The sequence below is a fragment of the Dasypus novemcinctus genome, chromosome 4 (assembly GCF_030445035.2).
Source record: "Dasypus novemcinctus isolate mDasNov1 chromosome 4, mDasNov1.1.hap2, whole genome shotgun sequence".
Lineage (NCBI taxonomy): Eukaryota > Metazoa > Chordata > Mammalia > Cingulata > Dasypodidae > Dasypus > Dasypus novemcinctus.
Genome location: NC_080676.1, coordinates 88,623,751 through 88,641,381, shown reverse-complemented (window position 1 = coordinate 88,641,381; position 17,631 = coordinate 88,623,751). Strand labels below are relative to the sequence as shown.

Genomic DNA, 17,631 nt, shown 5'->3' with positions numbered 1-17,631 from the left:
ACCCAAGATATGCAACCACAGTCATTAATATCTTGTATGTTTTTTACTACTACATCAAGAAATTTATAGAAATTGTCACATAAGAATATGCATATTATTTCCAAGTATGTTAATAACCCAAGTTTTCCAAGACATTGTTTTTACACAAAACAATGTGATTGGCTACCTTTTCATAAGCTATAAAAGGTTTCAATTTACAAATCAAACTTTTTAAGAAATATTTTTATTACAGATTCATAATCAGCACAGTCTTTCAATGACTGTACAAGATCATCTAGTAGGTACTCTCCTTGCATAAAAGTTTCAAGGTCATGCAGGGTCTTGTTTATTCTGTGATCTGTGACCTGGTTCTGCGGGAAATTATATGTCCTTATTTTCTCTGATCTTCCTTTAGTTCCAACCTGAATCCTTTTAGCATTGTATCTTTTATTTGTTTCTTCTTCTAGGTGCATGCTGTAAAGTTTTGCACGTAACTTTTTCATAGCCATCTCTCTATTTCTCAGTTGAGATCTCTCTTGTTGGCATTCAGAGACAATACCTGTTGGCAGATGAACTATGCGGACGGCACTATCTGTGGTATTCACATGCTGCCCACCAGCTCCACTGGCTCTCTTAGTATGAATTCTCAAATCTTTAGGATTAATCACTAGATTAATTTCAGCAGGCTGGGGTAATATTGCTACAGTCATGGTGCTTGTATGGATGCGGCCTTGCTTCTCCGTCTTCGGCACCCTTTGTACTCTGTGCACACCTCCTTCAAATTTCATATGCTTATAGGCTTCTGAACCCCCAATGCTGGCAGATGCATGTCTAAGGCCACCTATTTCACTTGGAATATATTCCAGGGTCTCAAAATGCCACCTTTTAAATGCGGCATATTGCTGATACGTATCAAATCTCTCTGAAGTAAACAACATGGCTTCCTGACCCCCAACTCCTGCAGTTACCTCCAGGACCAAACCATTTTCATCTCTTTCTTCTGAGGGAACCAAAAGAAAGAAAATCTGATGCTTCAACTGAGTTGTTTCTGTTTGACACAGAGTTATTTCATCCCTGCAAGTTTCCTTAAGTCTTCGTTCTCACCGTGCAGCAGGCACTCGGTCTCCCGCAGCTGCTGCTCCTTCGCGCCCAGCAGTGAGGCCGCCGCCAGCAGTTCGCGTCCCCGGCCCTGCAGCCGGCCCCGCCCCTGCCTGGCGCTCGAGGGAGGCGCGCAGGGGCCCTCCGCGGGCACACATGGTCTCCAGGGCGGCTTCCGGAGCTGGCGGCCCAGCGGCCCGGGCCAGGGACCCCGCGGGCCCACAGATGCCGCGCGACGCCCCAGAGGAGCCGGGGCACATCGCGAGGCCGAGCGAGGACGCCTGACGCGACTCAGGAAGTGTTTATCACCGAGCTTTCAATCTAATAGGGACAGTGGACATTAATCAAATAATCAATTACACAATTAAGTGAAATCGAAATAGCAATGAAAGTATGGAAAAGATACCTTGGGAATTCAACCAGCTGCGATATGTGTTAGGCAGCCCTTGCGGTGGCCCCCGATGAGTCCCATCTGATATTCATGCCTTGGTGAATCCCGACCCCTCCAGTGGGGCTTGGGCTTCCTGACTGACTTCTAAGGGAAGGAACTACAAATGTTTGCCATTTCAGTGATATGAAATGCAATATGGTTTTAAAATGAATACTTTTTCCTTCATGTATCTCACAACTTAATATTTGAAATATCATGTCTTTGCTTTCAAAAAAGGAAAGAAACAAATACCAAACAAGAGCTTTTTTTTTTTATTTTTTTAAAGATTTTTTTTTTCTCTCCCCTTCCCTCCTCCCCAGTTGTCTGCTCTCTGTGTCCATTCCCTGTATATTCTTCTGTGTCCGCTTGCATTCTTGTCAGTGGCACCGGGAATCTGTGTCTCTTTTTGTGGCATCATCTTGCTGCATCAGCTCTCCATGTGTGCGACGCCACTCCTGGGCAGGCTGCACTTTTTTTGCATGGGGCAGTTCTCCTTATGGGGTGCACTCCTTGCACATGGGGCTCTCCTATGCAGGGGACACTCCTGTGTGACACGGCACTCCTTGCACGCATCAGCACTGCACGTGGCCAGCACACCTCCCAGGTCAGGAGGCCTGGCTTTGAACCCTGGACTTCCCATGTGGTAGGCAGACACTCTATATCAGTTGAGCCAAATCCTCTTCCCAGATCTTTAAAATTTTAATTCATGTTTGTTATTTTTGCATCAGAATTTTCCAAAATTGGCAGGAGGAAAAATTATTGCAAACATTTGAAATTTTAGGATAAAAGTACTCATATTAATGAATTAAAACTACAAACTTTAACAGAGTTAAATAGCATTATATTGAGTAGATGAAAAGTTATGAAAGACTGCACAAAATATGATTCTTTTTATATATGATGCAAAAAAAAAGATAAAATTAAATTATATTGTTCAGGTATAGATGATAAAATGTAACAAACAACAGGGACTGGCCATCCCCCAAAAGGAATAATTATCCCAAAAGATAATGATTACCATTAGAGTGTAAGTTGAGGGGTATAATTGGGGAGGAACTGGCAAAATTTATCTAGTAACTTAAATAAGAATTCACTGCATAATTATTCTTTAAAATATATAAATATTATACAATCTGCAATATGTACTACATGTGTTACAATAAAAGAAAATTAAAATAATAAACACAAGAAATGCAAATTATTACTTTTATTTTTTACTTTTTTAATATAATAATCTGAACAATTTATCCTGGCATGTAGCATATGTTTCATGTTCTTACACTTTAATTTATGAAACTGTTTACATTTTTAAAGACATCACTTTAGTAGTAGATGGCACCTAATTAGGTGTTCAGTAAACAAATTATTGGATGGAAAATCAAAGTTTTAGCAAAGACTAAAATTTTAAAAAAACACCAAATTAGAGTAAAGAAAATTGACTAATATTTTCTCTCTTCCACTTATTACTCCTATAACCTTGCACAGGTTACTCACTGAACTTTGGTTGCTTCATGGAAATTTGGTATCTGATTAAAGTGGTCATTCAAACTGCTAATGAAAAGGATGATTTATTTTTTGTATCATTAATAGATGGTATTGGGAGAACTAGCTAGCCATTTGGAAACAAGCAAACATTCCTATCTCCCATCTCACACCAAAATAAAATAAAATGGATCCAAAATTTAAACATAAAAAATAAAAGTACTACAAAAAAACCTGGCCAATTTTTTAAATCTTAAATGAGAGGCAGGATGCTAACATCTCAGTTTGTTTGGGAATGATGGGTTGGACAGTTGTGGGCAAACTAGGACAGTTGGTCACCTTAAGTGAAGAAAATGTTTCTAATCCTAACACCAAACACATAGAAATGAGAAAAGAGAATCCTAAGAAATTTGACTATATAAAGAATCTAAAACTGCTGTAGGACCAAATAAATAAAATAAACAAAACCTGCATCAATGTCAATAGTCAAGCAAAAACCTGGGTGTGTCTGTAAGATTCATCATAAATAAAAGTGAATTTCCTCAAAATACCAAAAACATATAAACAAATAAAAAAGAGATGGACAAGCAGTTGAAAATGGGCAAAAGATAAAGACAAACAAAGGATTAACCTATCAAAGGTGACACAGCTAATGACTATAATTGTACACTTTAGATACAGAATAGAAATAAAAATAGAATACCCAAATGGTTTATGAAAGGAAAACATAAGAAAAGTTTAAGAAGAATAACAAGTTCCAAAACTCCAAAATCAGGAATGAATTTAATGAATGGATAAAGTACAAAGAATTATGTTATGCAATAAATTTGATTATAATGTCCAATGCATAATAATCACAAAGTCAGTATCAGCTAGTTAGGACACAGGGCTAATAAAAGCCATATTGCATCTGGGCCTAATTATTTTTGTGGGGGTTTTTTTTTTGAGGCAGTTATCATCACATAGTATAAAACTAGTTAATGAAGACAGACTTGTTTCCTGACTCAAGGGAGAATTTGTGCAAATGCGTTGCAATGATCATAAAAGCCAAAATGTTCAATGGCTAAATGTATGTGGTATATATTCACATATTCAAAGATACATGTACTAGGATATCAATTCCAGCATTGGTTTTAATTCCAAAACACTAAAAACAACTAAAAATTCTTTTTGTAGGAGAAATAAATTATAAGATAATATATATGAAAGTGCTTTGAAAACGGCAAAACAATAATTAGGTTACCACTTTTTGAATGTTTATAAAATACTATAAGTAAATACTATAAATAAAATTGCTAAGTACTTTCTATATATCATTTTACTTAATCCTCACAGAAACTCTAGCCACTAGGTCACAGATTTTAGGTAAAATCTCCCAACTGTAAAGTATTACAGCTAGATGTTTTTCAAAAATTACATGAGCCAACTAAAAGTATCTGCAACCCTGATCTAGCTCATAGTCAGCTAAACTGTAACCTCTAATATGGAAATTAGAAAAGAAGCCAAAACCAGAGTCTTGAAAACATTTATAAATTTGGAATCTGTAAGAGAAAGTGGCGTTAGCAAAAATGATGAAAGAAGGAGCAGAGAAGTAGAAGGTAAATGCAGTGCTGTAAAGCCAAGAGATGGGAAGATTTCAAAACAGAAATAATCAAGGTCAAATGATGTGGGGAAAGTCCTAACATAAAAACTGAGAGGCTTAAATTGATGATCTTTAAATGCTGTGAGAGCATAGTTTTAGCACAGAGGTAGGAGCAGAAATCAGATCGAAAGGGGCCACACGGAGGCCATCAGTCAACAAATGTAGACTACTCTTTCAAGAACTTTTGATTTGAAAGAATGGGAGAAATGAGATCTTGGCTTTATCCTTTCATGTCAAACTTGAAAGAGAGAAATGACTGTTTAAGAATAGAGGCAAACACAGCATGTTTGTAGATAGAAAGAGGGAAAGTTAGAAGTTAGAAGAACGAAGGAGGCTCACTAGCAAAGCAAGATCTCAGAAGGACAAGGAGGAGAGGAGACAAAAAGCCAAGTGGAGGCTTGCTTTTGAAAAGACTAATGCCGGTTTTCTGAGAGAGGAACAAAAACGGCAAGAGTGGTTATAGACACAGCAGACATTTTGAGGAAGTTCAGTTTGACAAGCACTGGTTGAGCACCCACTCAATGGTAAGTAGCTGTGCCGAGATCTGGGATGAATGAGGTGAAATCCCTGCCCTCGTGAGTACCACTTTGGGGGGGAGTTAAAGAAGTTCAAATTGTGTGATCAGTAAATTAGAAGGGAAGCCATCTGCTGTGTGGGAGGGACAGCAGGGGGACAGTTTGGGTGACCCCCAAAATTAAGAACAGCCTAGTAGAGTGTTCCTACCCCTGGCTAACCATCAGAATCACTTGTCAAGATTTGTGAACGTCTAGATGTCCAGACATTATACCCCAGAAATTCTAATTCATTAGGCTTTAGATGGCACTACAGTATCTCTAATAGTTTAAGCACAACAGGTGACTCTGCCAGTCAACTAGCTTTAAATTACTGGTTTAAAACAACCCTTGAGGAACATTCTGAAGGAAGTGAATTAAGGTGAGATAGAATGACTTTGGAAGAATAAAAATAACTAGATTCCAAATATGCCTACATTTACCATTTGGACATTTTTGGCAACACTGATAATACCAAAATATTAATGGTATAACAGATATTCTCATATTTGTAATAGATAAACCTTTGGGGAAAAGTAGCATTCCATGGTAAAGTAACAAGGAAAAAGAAATCACCAAACAATATAAAGCTATATACATACACAAACAGGTTGGGGAAAAAACTGTAACTAAATCACTGAATTTTCTCAGATAATATGCTTTGAATATACACAGGCTACCCCACATGGCATTGGGGGGGGGGGGGGAGGGAATTAGATGCTGCTTTCCTAGCATCCTCTCTCCTTTCTTTGCTGTCAGACTTCTTGAATGAAAAGTGTCTGACTGCAGCCTCAGTTGTCTCCTCACCACTCTATCGTTAATACCTGACAGTCTTGCAACTCCCACACACTTCTACTCAAACGTCAGTTTTGAAGGTCACCAGCACCAGTCATTGCAAACTTTTGGCCTTTCTTCAATGACTGTGCTGCTGCGGTGCTTGGCATTTAATACTATAACCACTTCTTTCTCCTAGAATCCCTTCCTTGGCCTCTACCACTATACCCTATGTTTTTCCATCTCTGTCTCCTTCCCTGTTTTCTCAGTTTCCTCTCTTAGGCACCTTAAGGTAGGAATTCTCCAAGACTCACCCGCTCTTCTTTCTCTTGATGCCATCCCTTGTCATTCTTCCCCAACCTCAGAACTTCAGCTGGGCCTCTGCACTTGGATTTCTCCCTTGCTTTCTCAACTCCAATCAGAGTTGAGCCCCCTCTGTCCTGCATACAGGCTGTTTGACCTTCCTAGCATGTTTCTCCCCCATTTCTCCTTGCCTAGTATTTTCTACTCATCTTCATCTTAAACACCACTTCCTCAGGGAAGCCTTCCCTGACCCTAAGACCAGATTAGACTTATCAATTGCAAACTTCCATGTCCCCTTATGTTAATCCATACACACTTTATATTATTTAATTATTTGCAATAATTTACTCAATATCTATGTTGCTTACCAGATTCTAAGTTCCAAGAGAGCAGGAATCTATGTCTGTCTTGTTCAGGAATCCCCAGTATAAAGTACAGTTCCTGACATGGCAGGTACTGCCTTATTTATTGACTGACAGAATAACTGACCCACATTTTAGCTTTGACTTATTTTTCCTAAACAAAAATCTCAAACCTTTAACTTCTATTTCTTTCCACTTAACTGTTGTTGACATTTCAAATGTAACACATCTTAAAAGTCTATTTTCACCCCACACACTCTTGCCATATCTATTTTCCCCTCATTTTTGTACATAGAGGTATTCAAACTCTGCTGAGCCACTGAAAAGTTGGGTCATATCTTTAATGATTCTTTTAACACTCCTTGATTTTATTCAACCCATCTATAAAAGAAAATATCTGACTTAAAGGTCTCTAAAGTCCCTACTGTTCAAAACGTCTATCCTTCTAAATAGTGTTTTACAGCCCTTTCATTTTACAAATGAGGAAATTATTGGCTAAAGATAATAAGCAATTTATTAAAGATGACACAGCTAGTGGTTATAATTATATTCCATGATAAACCTCTAGACCCAACCTAGAGATATATTAGTATTTAGAAATTGGGGTAGGGAGAGAGAGATTTTATTGAGAAAAGAGAAGAGCGTCAAGTCAAAACATTCAATGCATGGATGAAATTTAGAAAGAAAGGAGGCATATAATAATATCATACATTCAATTTCCATTTTCAAGACAATATAACCAATCAAGTCAGTATCAGTTGTAAAAATACAATGATATTAAAATGACATTGATTTGAGAAAAGTTCTTCTTCTGTTATAGTAAGTAAGCTCCTGCCAGATCAATCTTCCCATAGATGATAACTATAAATTCTGAATAAAATATTAAAACAACTCTAAGGATCCTGGAGAATGGAAAAAGCAGGAGGAAGATCTTTGAGGGGTGTCAATACTTGGAAGAAGGAAATGACTCAGAGGGAGTTCCCATTTTTTCCCCATTTTTACAGCTTTTAGTCTCTGGGAAGGTTTAGTTGGCACAATGCTAGGCAGCTAAAACTGATAGAAAACCCACAATTTTTCTGGTCTGATGGACCAAAGGACAGAGTTCAGGGCAACCTTTGCTGCTGGAAAGTGTGAGCATGCAGAAAGAACATCCCGAAGTCTGTGTATAAAGTCTGCTCACATCTCTGACTGACTGACCCGCACATGACAGGACACACTGAAAGCAAAGTAGCTAAAGGTAAATGAATTGAGATTTGAAATGCTGCTCAAGAGACAGTTTGTCATTTGTGTTCAACCAAATTAAATTATTTTTAAAAGAAAACATTCAATACTCTTTTTGAACAGAATCCAGAGTCTCTACAATATAACATTCACAGTCAAAATAAATTACTCAACATACCAAAAAACCAGGAAAATATGACACATTCTTAGGGGAAAAGACAATCGTGGGAGACCAACTTCAAGTGACCCAGATTTTGGAATTAACAGACAAGATCTTAAAGCAGATATTAAAACTATACTCAGTAGGAAGCAGAAAAATATGCTAATAATGAACAAAAAGAAATTTCTCAGCAGAGAAACAGACCAAATTTTAAAATTAATAATAAGTGGAAATTAGAACTAAAAAATATAATATCTAAAATAAAAATTCATTGGACTGGCTTAGGAGGAAAATGGAGATGAGAGCAGAAACAGTTAGTAAACCTAGAAATAGTTCAATAGAAAGTATCCAATCTGAATAGCAGACAGAAAAAAAGATTGAAAGGAAAAAACAAAGAACATTGAAAGTGCCCCAGGGACCTGTGATGAATTAGCAAAAGTTCTAACATATGTTTATTGGAGTTCTGGGAACAAGGGAGAGAGTTGGCAGATAAAATATTTGAAGGAACAAAATTTTCCAAATTTGGTGAAAAACATAAATTTACAGATTCAAGAAAGAAACTCAGAAATCTTGAAGCAGGGTAAATATGAAAATAACCATATATTGGCACAGTATATGTGCTGAAAACTACAATTAAAAGGAAATTTCAAAGAAGCCAGGCAGAAAAAAATGAGATTATTTTCAAGGGAACAGCCATTCTAGTGCCCAAAATTCTGACTTCTCATCAGAAATAGTGAATAAACATTTTTAAAAGTGCTGACAGGAAAAAAAAAAAAAAGTCAACCCAGAATTCTACATTCAGCACAAGTACACTACAAGAATGAAAGTGACTTTTTGAGATAAAAGCAAACTAAGAACTGTGCTGCAGCAGACCTCCGCTACTAAAAATGATAAAAGAAAAATTGTAGACTGAAGAGAAATAATAGGCAGAACTCAGACATTCAGGAAGGAAGGGATATCTATAGTCCCACTCAAAATCTCCTTCCACAAGTGATTTTTTTGCTCTAGTAATAGATGTACTACTGTCAGTAGACAGCCTTCAGCCTTTAGCAGCTGCAGGGATCAGTTGTGCAAAGTCAGATCCACATCCAGCGAGTGAGTGGTAGAAAGGTAGAAAGGCCCAGCCATTCTGAATTCCATGCAGGGCCTCTCTGGAGACATTCCAGCAACAAGGTTCTCCATGGTGTCAGATCACAGGTTGTCTTAGTTTCATAGAACTGCTAATAACAAAGAACCACAACCTGAATGGCTTAAAACAACAGAAATGTATTGTCTCCTAGTTCTGGAGGCTCAAAGTCTGAAATCAATGCAGCAGCAGAGCCATGCTCCATCTGAAACCTGTGAGGGAGAATCCTTCCTTGCCTTTTCTAACTTCAGGCGTATGCTGGCAACCCTTGTCGTTTCTTGGCTTGATGACACATCACTGTAATCACTGCCTCCTTCTTAACATGGTCTTCTCCTAGGGGCCTATTTGCCGTCCTCTCTCCCCTTCCTACAAGGATTAGCACCCCCTCCCCACTCCAGTTTGGCCTATTTAGCTAATCACATTTTCAAAGACCCTGTTTGCAAATAAGGCCACAGGACTGGGTGGTAGGAAAGAGCACACAGGTGAGCTTTTCCCTTTGCTCCTCTCAAGTTATTTTTTCCAAATCCTCCCTAGTAAACATTCTATACCACTTACTCTAAGTCTACTTTCTGGAGAACCTACAACAGCCTCAGCAACTCAAAGAAGCTGAGATTTTAATTTTTAAAAGAAAATTATTGGCTTCTAAAAGCTTCCATTTCTGCTTCAATTCTGAGACTTTTGTATATTCCTTTCCTTAAATACAGGAATTTGTTCTTAGAATGTTTCTTAGGCTCTCTGGATATATAAGGCATATTGATTTTAGCTAGAAAAGCTTTGAAATTCTTTGCTCTGTGTTAGTGCAAGTACAGTGTCATTTCTTCCTTGGGGGGAAAAATGAGCTGATTATGACTTCTTATATTGAATTTTGTTATAAATATATTAACTATCAAAATACTCAGGGGACCTGAATCTCTGGACTGACCATGTGATAGCCAGGCCCTGAGCCTTGACAGACTTCAACTCCTACACTCTGGTTTATTGGACTTACCCCTCTCAGCTAACATGGAGGTGAAGAAGGTCAACCACAACACCAGGGAGCCAAGAGTGCCTACAACTGAAAGCAGGAGGATTGCATCCAGCATCCACGTGGAATCTAAGCCCCCTCTTGATATAGATGTGGAGTGGACACAACCATTCCTAGGTCCACAGGATGGAGGAATAGAGTATGGATTACAGTAGACTTACTGATATTCTATTCATGAACTATTGTGATTAGTAATTGAAGAAAATGTGGCATTGGTGTGGAGAAAATGGCCATGGTGGCTGCTGGGGGTAGGGAATGGGAGGAAGAGATGAGATGTGGGGGCGTTTTCGGGACTTGGAGTTGTCCTAGGTGGTGCTGCAGGGACAGTTACTGGACATTGTACATCATCCCATGACCTACTGGGTGGAATGTCGTAGAATGTGGACTATGATGTGGACCATTGACCATGAGGTACAGCGGTGCTCAGAGATGTATTCACCAAAGGCAATGAATGTCTCATGATGATGGAGGAGATTGTTGTTATGGGGGGAGGAGTGGGGTAAGGGGGTGGGGGATATATGGGGACCTCATATTTTTTTATGTAATATTAAAAAATAAAAAAAGAAAATAGGCTCTGATGAGGGAAGTAACTTATGCTTTATGGCCTGGTATCTGTAAGCTCTCACCCCAAATAAATACCCTTTATAAACGCCCCCCCAAAAAAATTATAGTTGTAGATCCGATACGTAGGGGCTGTTAGCCTCACACAGTCCAAAGCTATTTCATAACCACAAGTTTGCTCCCTAATCCCAGTCAGGAGTCACTGTATGTGTGTCAGTGATAATAAGGGGGAAGAGACAAAAATGTGGTGGTAGCTAGTTCATTCCAATCACTGTACAGAATAACTTTCCAGATAACATAAAATCAAATGACAGGGAAGTGGCTGCGGCTCAGTCTGTTGGGCTCCTGTCCACCATATGAGAGGTCCTGGGTTCGCATCCCAGGCCTCCTTGTGAAGGCAGGCTCGCCCACACACTGCAGAGAGCCACTGGCCCACAAGTACCACCCGGCCTACAAGCACCACGGAGAGCCAACTCAACAAGGTGACGCAACCAAAAAAGGGAGACAAGCAAACGGACACAGCGAATGGACACAGAGAGCAGACAGCAAGCAAGCTGCAAGGGGGGAGGGGCAGAATAAAATAAATAAAATATGGACACAGAAGAACATACAGCAAATGGACACAGAGAGCAGACAGCAAGCAAAAAAACCTACAAGGGGGGATTAAAAAAATTAAATGACAACTGGGTTTATTTTTTAACCAGCACCAACAACTGAACTATTGATTAATCTACTGTGAACTCTCTGATTTGTTACCATCTATCTTCTTATTGCTATACTTAACTGATAAGCTTCCCTATATCTAATTGATCTTACTCCTCAATTTCAAAAGAGTTTTCTCTCCTCCTCTTTGAGGTTAAGCAGTCCATTTATACCCCAGATTGCCTCCCTGCCCATCTCTTTGGAATCATGCCTTCTGTTATAGAAAGGGAAGAGATAATTATGACTCCTAGGACACAAATCCAAAAGTCTTGTGGGATCATTATTTCATGAATCCCAGATTGTGCTATAATTCCAAGTGTCTCTAGGGATCTTCTACCCAAATGTCCTACCTCTCTATATGGAATTTGACATCTTCTTCTGCATGTCTCTTAGCAGCACCATTTGATCTAAAATGGAAACCCTTGACTCCTACGTCAAAGTAAATGTTTTACCAAGTGTCACTGCCAGTCCTAAAATACTGCTTTATTATATTATTTTCCTATTCACAAAACAGAATGATAGCTATCCATTGTCTCCAATGCTATGTCCAGGTTCCCCTGCTTATCTGTCAAGGACCCTTGAAATCCAGCCTCATTTCCCACCATCACACAACAACGATGCTCCATCAATCCAGGGATCTTCCTCTCCCTGAACCACTTTGCCTTTTCTCCATGCTCCACACCCTTCCCGGAAGTTGTTTCTCTGCCTTTCCCCACCTATCTCTCAAAGCCCAGCTCAAAGCTCATCTCCTCCAGGAGGCCTTCAACAATTCCAACCCACTGTAGTTTCCCCCTCTTCTCAAATTTTTACTAAGGTCATAGCTTTACTTATTTTAAGTGATCTCTCATTATTTCATCTTAGTTTTATCTCCCTAATTTTGATTGTTAGTAATTTTAAGGCACTACACACCCCTCTCCTCCCCACTCACACACTGCACACATTCAGTGTTCTCAATAGGTACTTTTCAACAAGTTAGTAATTGCTTAAGCATGGAGGTTTAGAGGAAAACACAACTAGAATTTAGTATAATATGTGAAACCAGAAACTATCACAAACTATAAAAAGAAAATAGGACTGTAATTAATGAGGGCAAACTCCTTCCTTTTTTGCAATTACTTTCAATCTTTTTCTCTATCTTTTGGAGAGCTGCTGAAAATACCAAAAAAACCCTGCCTCGAGTTGCATCTCCTCTTCTTGCTATGGTCTGCCCCCTAGTGGAAGATGTCATCACAATTAAAATTAGCCCAAAGAAGAAAAAGGAAGTTCCATTTTCAGTAACCCATAAGGTCAATATCAGTTTCCCAAGTAACTGTTTTAAAGGACAGAATCATTTCAATTAGAACAGAGGAACAAAATCTGAACACAAGAAAAGAAAAAAAAAAACCCTAGATGACAGCAGAATTTACAGAAGGAAGAAGAAGGGACGTGGCGGGTGACAGTGATGGGAAGGGAACAGGCACAGGGTTGGAGGACTTTGCTCTGTGGTGGGTAGTCTAGGTTGTTCTTTTTCCCCTCAGGTATTTTTATAATAAACCTGTTGACCAACAACCATGTTGTTTGAAGTTGTAAATAAGTGAGTGAGTGAAAACTAAATAGAAATTTTTTAAGGAGCTGTTTTACATTGAAGTTATTAGCTCTCTTGCTCTTTTGTGAGTTTAACTTGTACAAAGTGTGTTATTTATTAGTAACAAAGTAGCATTAGTAGTAAAGACAAATTCATTGCCCCAAGTGGTTTGTTTATCATTATTCTGGATTATCTCATGGTGACTTTATCATGCCCAAATCACTACACATCAAGTAATTTGCTTTATCCTAAACATTTTGGGGTTTTTTTTGCGGGGGTGAAGGTTTAAAGACTTATTTTATTTCTCTCCGCTTCCCCCCACCCATCGTCTGCTCTCTATGTCCACTTGCTGTGTGTTGTTCTCTGTCTGCTTGCACCCTCAGTGGCACCGGGAAACTGCATCTCTTTTTTGTTATGTCATGTAGTTGCGTCAGCTCTCCATGTGTGCGGCGCCGCTCCTGGGCTGGCTGCGCTTTTTTCAAGTGGGGCGGTTCTCCTCGCGGGGCGCACTCCTTGCATGTGGGGCTCCCCTCCATGGGGGACACCCCTGCGTGGCACGGCACTCCTTGCGCACATCAGCACTGCGCATGGGCCAGCCCACCACAGGGGTCAGGAGGCCCTGGGCTTGAACCCTGGACCCTCCCATATGATAGGCAGACGCTCTATCAGTTGAGCCACATCCGCTTCCCCTAACATTTTGTTAACTTTAAAATGATAAAATGATAGAAGAACAGATTTCAGAGATTTGATATACATAACATCTTCTAGTTATATTCAGAAGTAGCTTTAAAATTCAAACCTTTAAACCCTTTAAAATTTAAAATTTTACTTTATGTTGTATAGTGTTAGCTCCTGCATTTAGGTCTTTGATTCATTTGAGCTAATTTCTGTATATGGTGCAAAGTAAGGGTCCAGCTCCATTCTTTTGCATGTGAATATTCCAGTTTTCCCAGCACCATTTGTTGAAGAGACTCCTCTTTTCCTATTAAATGGTCTTTGCACCTTTGTTGAAAAGCAATTGACCATAGACATGAGGGTTTATTTCTGGTTTTCAATTCTATTCCTTTGGCCTATATGTCTATCTCTATGTCATACCACACTTTTTATTTTTATAGCTTTGTATTAAGTTTTCAAATCGGAAAGTATGTTTTAATTTTGATTTTTTTCCCCTTTTATCCAAAAGTAATAGAGCATTTGACATAAACAGCTCCTCTTCTAACTGGTTTTTCCTTCCAAGTCAGATCCTACTTGATTTCTGAAAGAACTTTCTACAAGATCTCAACTATTGGAAGAGTCAGATTACTTCATTTTTTTTTAGCGAGCTATTCATTTAAGTATATAATTAAGTAATGGTTTAACATTATCTCAGCAGTGTCATGAATAGTAATGCTTTTTATGTCATGAAAAGCATAGTGGCTAAAGAGTAAAGAATACTGTTCAAATGTTTAGAAAAACTTACTGATGGATGTTATTACTGGGTGTGAGTCTGCATTTACCAGTAGTGTAACCTTGGGCAAATCGTTTTACCTCTCTAAGCCTGTTTCTACCTTTGTAAAATGAAAAAGTATCTTCCATGCCCAGTTGCTGTGCTGATCAAAGGCAAAAAATATGTGAAAGTTCTCCATGGAAAGGAACAGTAATAGAATATGGTCATTTTACATGTACTTACTAGTAAGAGTAAATGGGGGAAACAGATTTCTTTTCTGGAAAACAGACAATATTTTAAACAATAATTCATATGAACCAAAATATATTTTCTTCTTCCAACTATCAAATTATAAAATTTAAGCCAACGACACTGTTTCCTTGCAGCTGCTCCTGTCTACTAAAAGTGAAACTTGAAAACTCCCTCCTACATCAACTCCTACCAACCTATTTAGTGAAACCAGGACACCCCTCCCACAAACAGCCCCAAGTTCTATACTCCCACAGGAACCTAGATGGTGAAGAGTTGTTCTCTAATCCAGAGTCTCTTACAGCCCACGCACCTTAAAGATAAATACAGACAGATATCACAGACGCGCTATCATAACTTAAGTATATCACAGAAAAAAATCACCTAGTCATAGAAGGTGATAAAGGGCAATAAATTTTCATAGTTTATAAAATTAACAATATGGAACCAAATGGGTTAGGATTGTTATTTTAAAATAAAAGCAAGGGAGAAGATAAATAGAACCCAGATGCCTTGGATTGCTACTAGTATTTTATTTAATTTACCTTGCCTCATTCAAAAAGGGGGTGTGGGGAGATGAGGAAGTGAGCAGTGAGGCGAATGAAACAGACTGGTATACTATAATAGGATACGGAGCATAATAAATAAGGAAATGGTGAAAGGAGAAAATTAAGATAATAGAGTAAATTAAACCTGAGCATGAACCCCCTATATATGATTACAATCGACCTGCACTCCTCTTAAGAGACGTAAAGTAAGCACAGGAATAGCCGAGGCCAAGTTTCTCACCAGTCATTCTCCTATCAGGCTTCCAAAGAGAATTCAAACTTACCAGTCACTAAGACAGTCAAAATTGGGAGAAACCAGAGGTCAGAAGTCCTCCAAGTGTAGACCATTTCTGTTTTCTTTTCTTCTGCTGTTCACACAGTGCTTTCCCTCCACACAGGTGCAGAAGGGGCTGTGGACATGGTGAGGCTCTCTCTGGTCAGCTCCCACTTCTCCGTGCTGGATTCTCTTAGCCCATCAACGGCAAGGCACTCCTTTCCTCCTCGCTCCTTCCTTCAAACCTCTGTGTTTCAGCCCGATTAGTAACTTGGAACAGAAGAAGCTCTTCTCTGGAACTTGACACAGCAATAGATTTCCTGTACGAAGCTCTGAAGCAAAGACGGAGGAAGCAGATTGATTGAGTTATCTTTCAGCTCATTGGTTCTTTTCTCACTTCTGCTGCACAGAGATAAACTTTACAGTAGGGCACTCAGTGTCCCCAAGATAAACTGATTTGTCTAAACCTGCATTAAAAAGGGAGGCAAGATATTTACCTGTTTTCAAACAATGCCTTTAAATTTCCTAGTCACCATAACTTTTAGAAACTTCCTCCAGGTTGAAAAGGTGAACAGCCTTAGTAATAAAGTTTAGAATAAAATGTTTTCTTTAGAAAATTCTTGGATGAAATTACCCTCTACAATGAGAATCACCACACACTCCTAGAAGCATCCTTAGTGTATTCTTTTCCTCTTGTTTCTGTAGCTAATCACCACTAATATAGTGGCTTAACACAAAACAAACATTATATCCTACAGTTCTTGAGGTCCGAAGTCTCAAATGGGTTTTACTGGACTAAAATCAAAGTGTCAGCAAGGCTGACTTAGTCCTTTTGGAGACTCTAGAGGAGGATCTGCTCTTCACCAATTCCAGCTTCTAGCCCAGCTGAAGTTCCTTAACTTAATCACTTCTGCAAAGTCCCTTTTCTCATGAAACATATTCACAGATTTGGGGAATTAAGACTCGTCATTTGGGAGAGGGGGCATTATTCTGTCTACCACCATAAGTATTCAGTACTTATTGCCATTCATCCTTATCATTCCAGAGATAGACTGATGGTTTTAACCAAATTACAAACATAAGTCGCCAGATATAAGGAATCCAGATTTACCAGAAAAACTCTACCTTAATGTTACTAGATAATATGCATTCAGGTTATGACTGGGAGGAAGAAAAAAAAACCAATGCGCTAAGAATTTCCTCACCAGACAAAACTCACCAGGTAGAAGAAAACACTGCAGACAGAAAAAGATTAAACATCCATTTTTTTTCCCATCTAAATTAGCAGTTCCATCACCTTGCTTGCCATTTTTTTCAAAGTTTATCTTTCTCCTTCCCAAGCTTCCTCCCAATGGATCTATTTGATTAAAATAGTGAGATCAGGTCTTTGAGGGCTTAGAAAACTTGTAGTTATGCAACTATAGGAGAACTATAGCAAAAACTACATATCTTCTGTCTAATATTATACCCAGGTGTTGGAAAAATTAGTGAGAAAATGATTCTGGTTTCCATCACAAAACTGTTAAGGTACCTAGTGGTTAAGACCTCGGTTTGATCTCTGCTGTGAAATTACTGGCCTAGTGATGCTGGGCAGGTTTCCTAATTAAATGTGTAATCTAGTTTTTCCACTTCTATTATATGTAAGCATATTCTTATATCATTAAAAATTCTTGACCATTTTTTCAAAGCCTACTTCATACTGTGTTAAACGGCCTGCCTAAGTTTTCAAAGTAACATGATGACAGCTGACACAGGTAGGAGTAAAACTCAAGTTTCTTGTTTGCTATCCCTGTGTTCTTTCTACTCAACTCCTATGATCTGACATTTCAGGCAATTTTGAAATTTCAGAAAAACAGACCAAGGTTATCTTGATTAATGTTGTGGTAGCAAAAAAAGAGAAAAGGTTTAGTTCCTGCAGGTTAGAGTTGTTTTCAGCCACAGTTATGTAGCCCTCAAACTTACACTGTCAATTTATTCAAAAATTGATTTATCTGCCTATAAACATTTGTTGAACTAAACTTCTTCCAGGCAGGCGTATTTGTTTGTCTATGGTGTCAGATTCAGACTTAGCCACATCCTGAAGTCAGTTAAGAAGATTTTCCAGTCATGCATTTGGGACTACTCCCCACTCCCTAGATATGCACAGATCTTGAAT

The 17,631-nt window shown here is 38.7% G+C and overlaps 1 protein-coding gene and 1 pseudogene across 1 annotated transcript in view; both read right to left on the bottom strand.

The window, feature by feature from the left end:
* The window catches only part of CD200R1 (CD200 receptor 1), a 45,266-nt gene extending 29,467 nt beyond the window's left edge, over positions 1 to 15,799 (bottom strand). The window contains exon 1 of the mRNA XM_058295847.1: positions 15,487 to 15,799. Within this exon, the coding sequence (XP_058151830.1) occupies positions 15,487 to 15,550 (64 nt within the window). The 5' untranslated portion in view covers positions 15,551 to 15,799. The remainder of the gene's footprint in view (positions 1 to 15,486) is intronic.
* LOC139438789 (peptide chain release factor 1-like, mitochondrial pseudogene) lies at positions 178 to 15,450 on the bottom strand (annotated as a pseudogene).
* Positions 15,800 to 17,631: the final 1,832 nt, after the last annotated feature.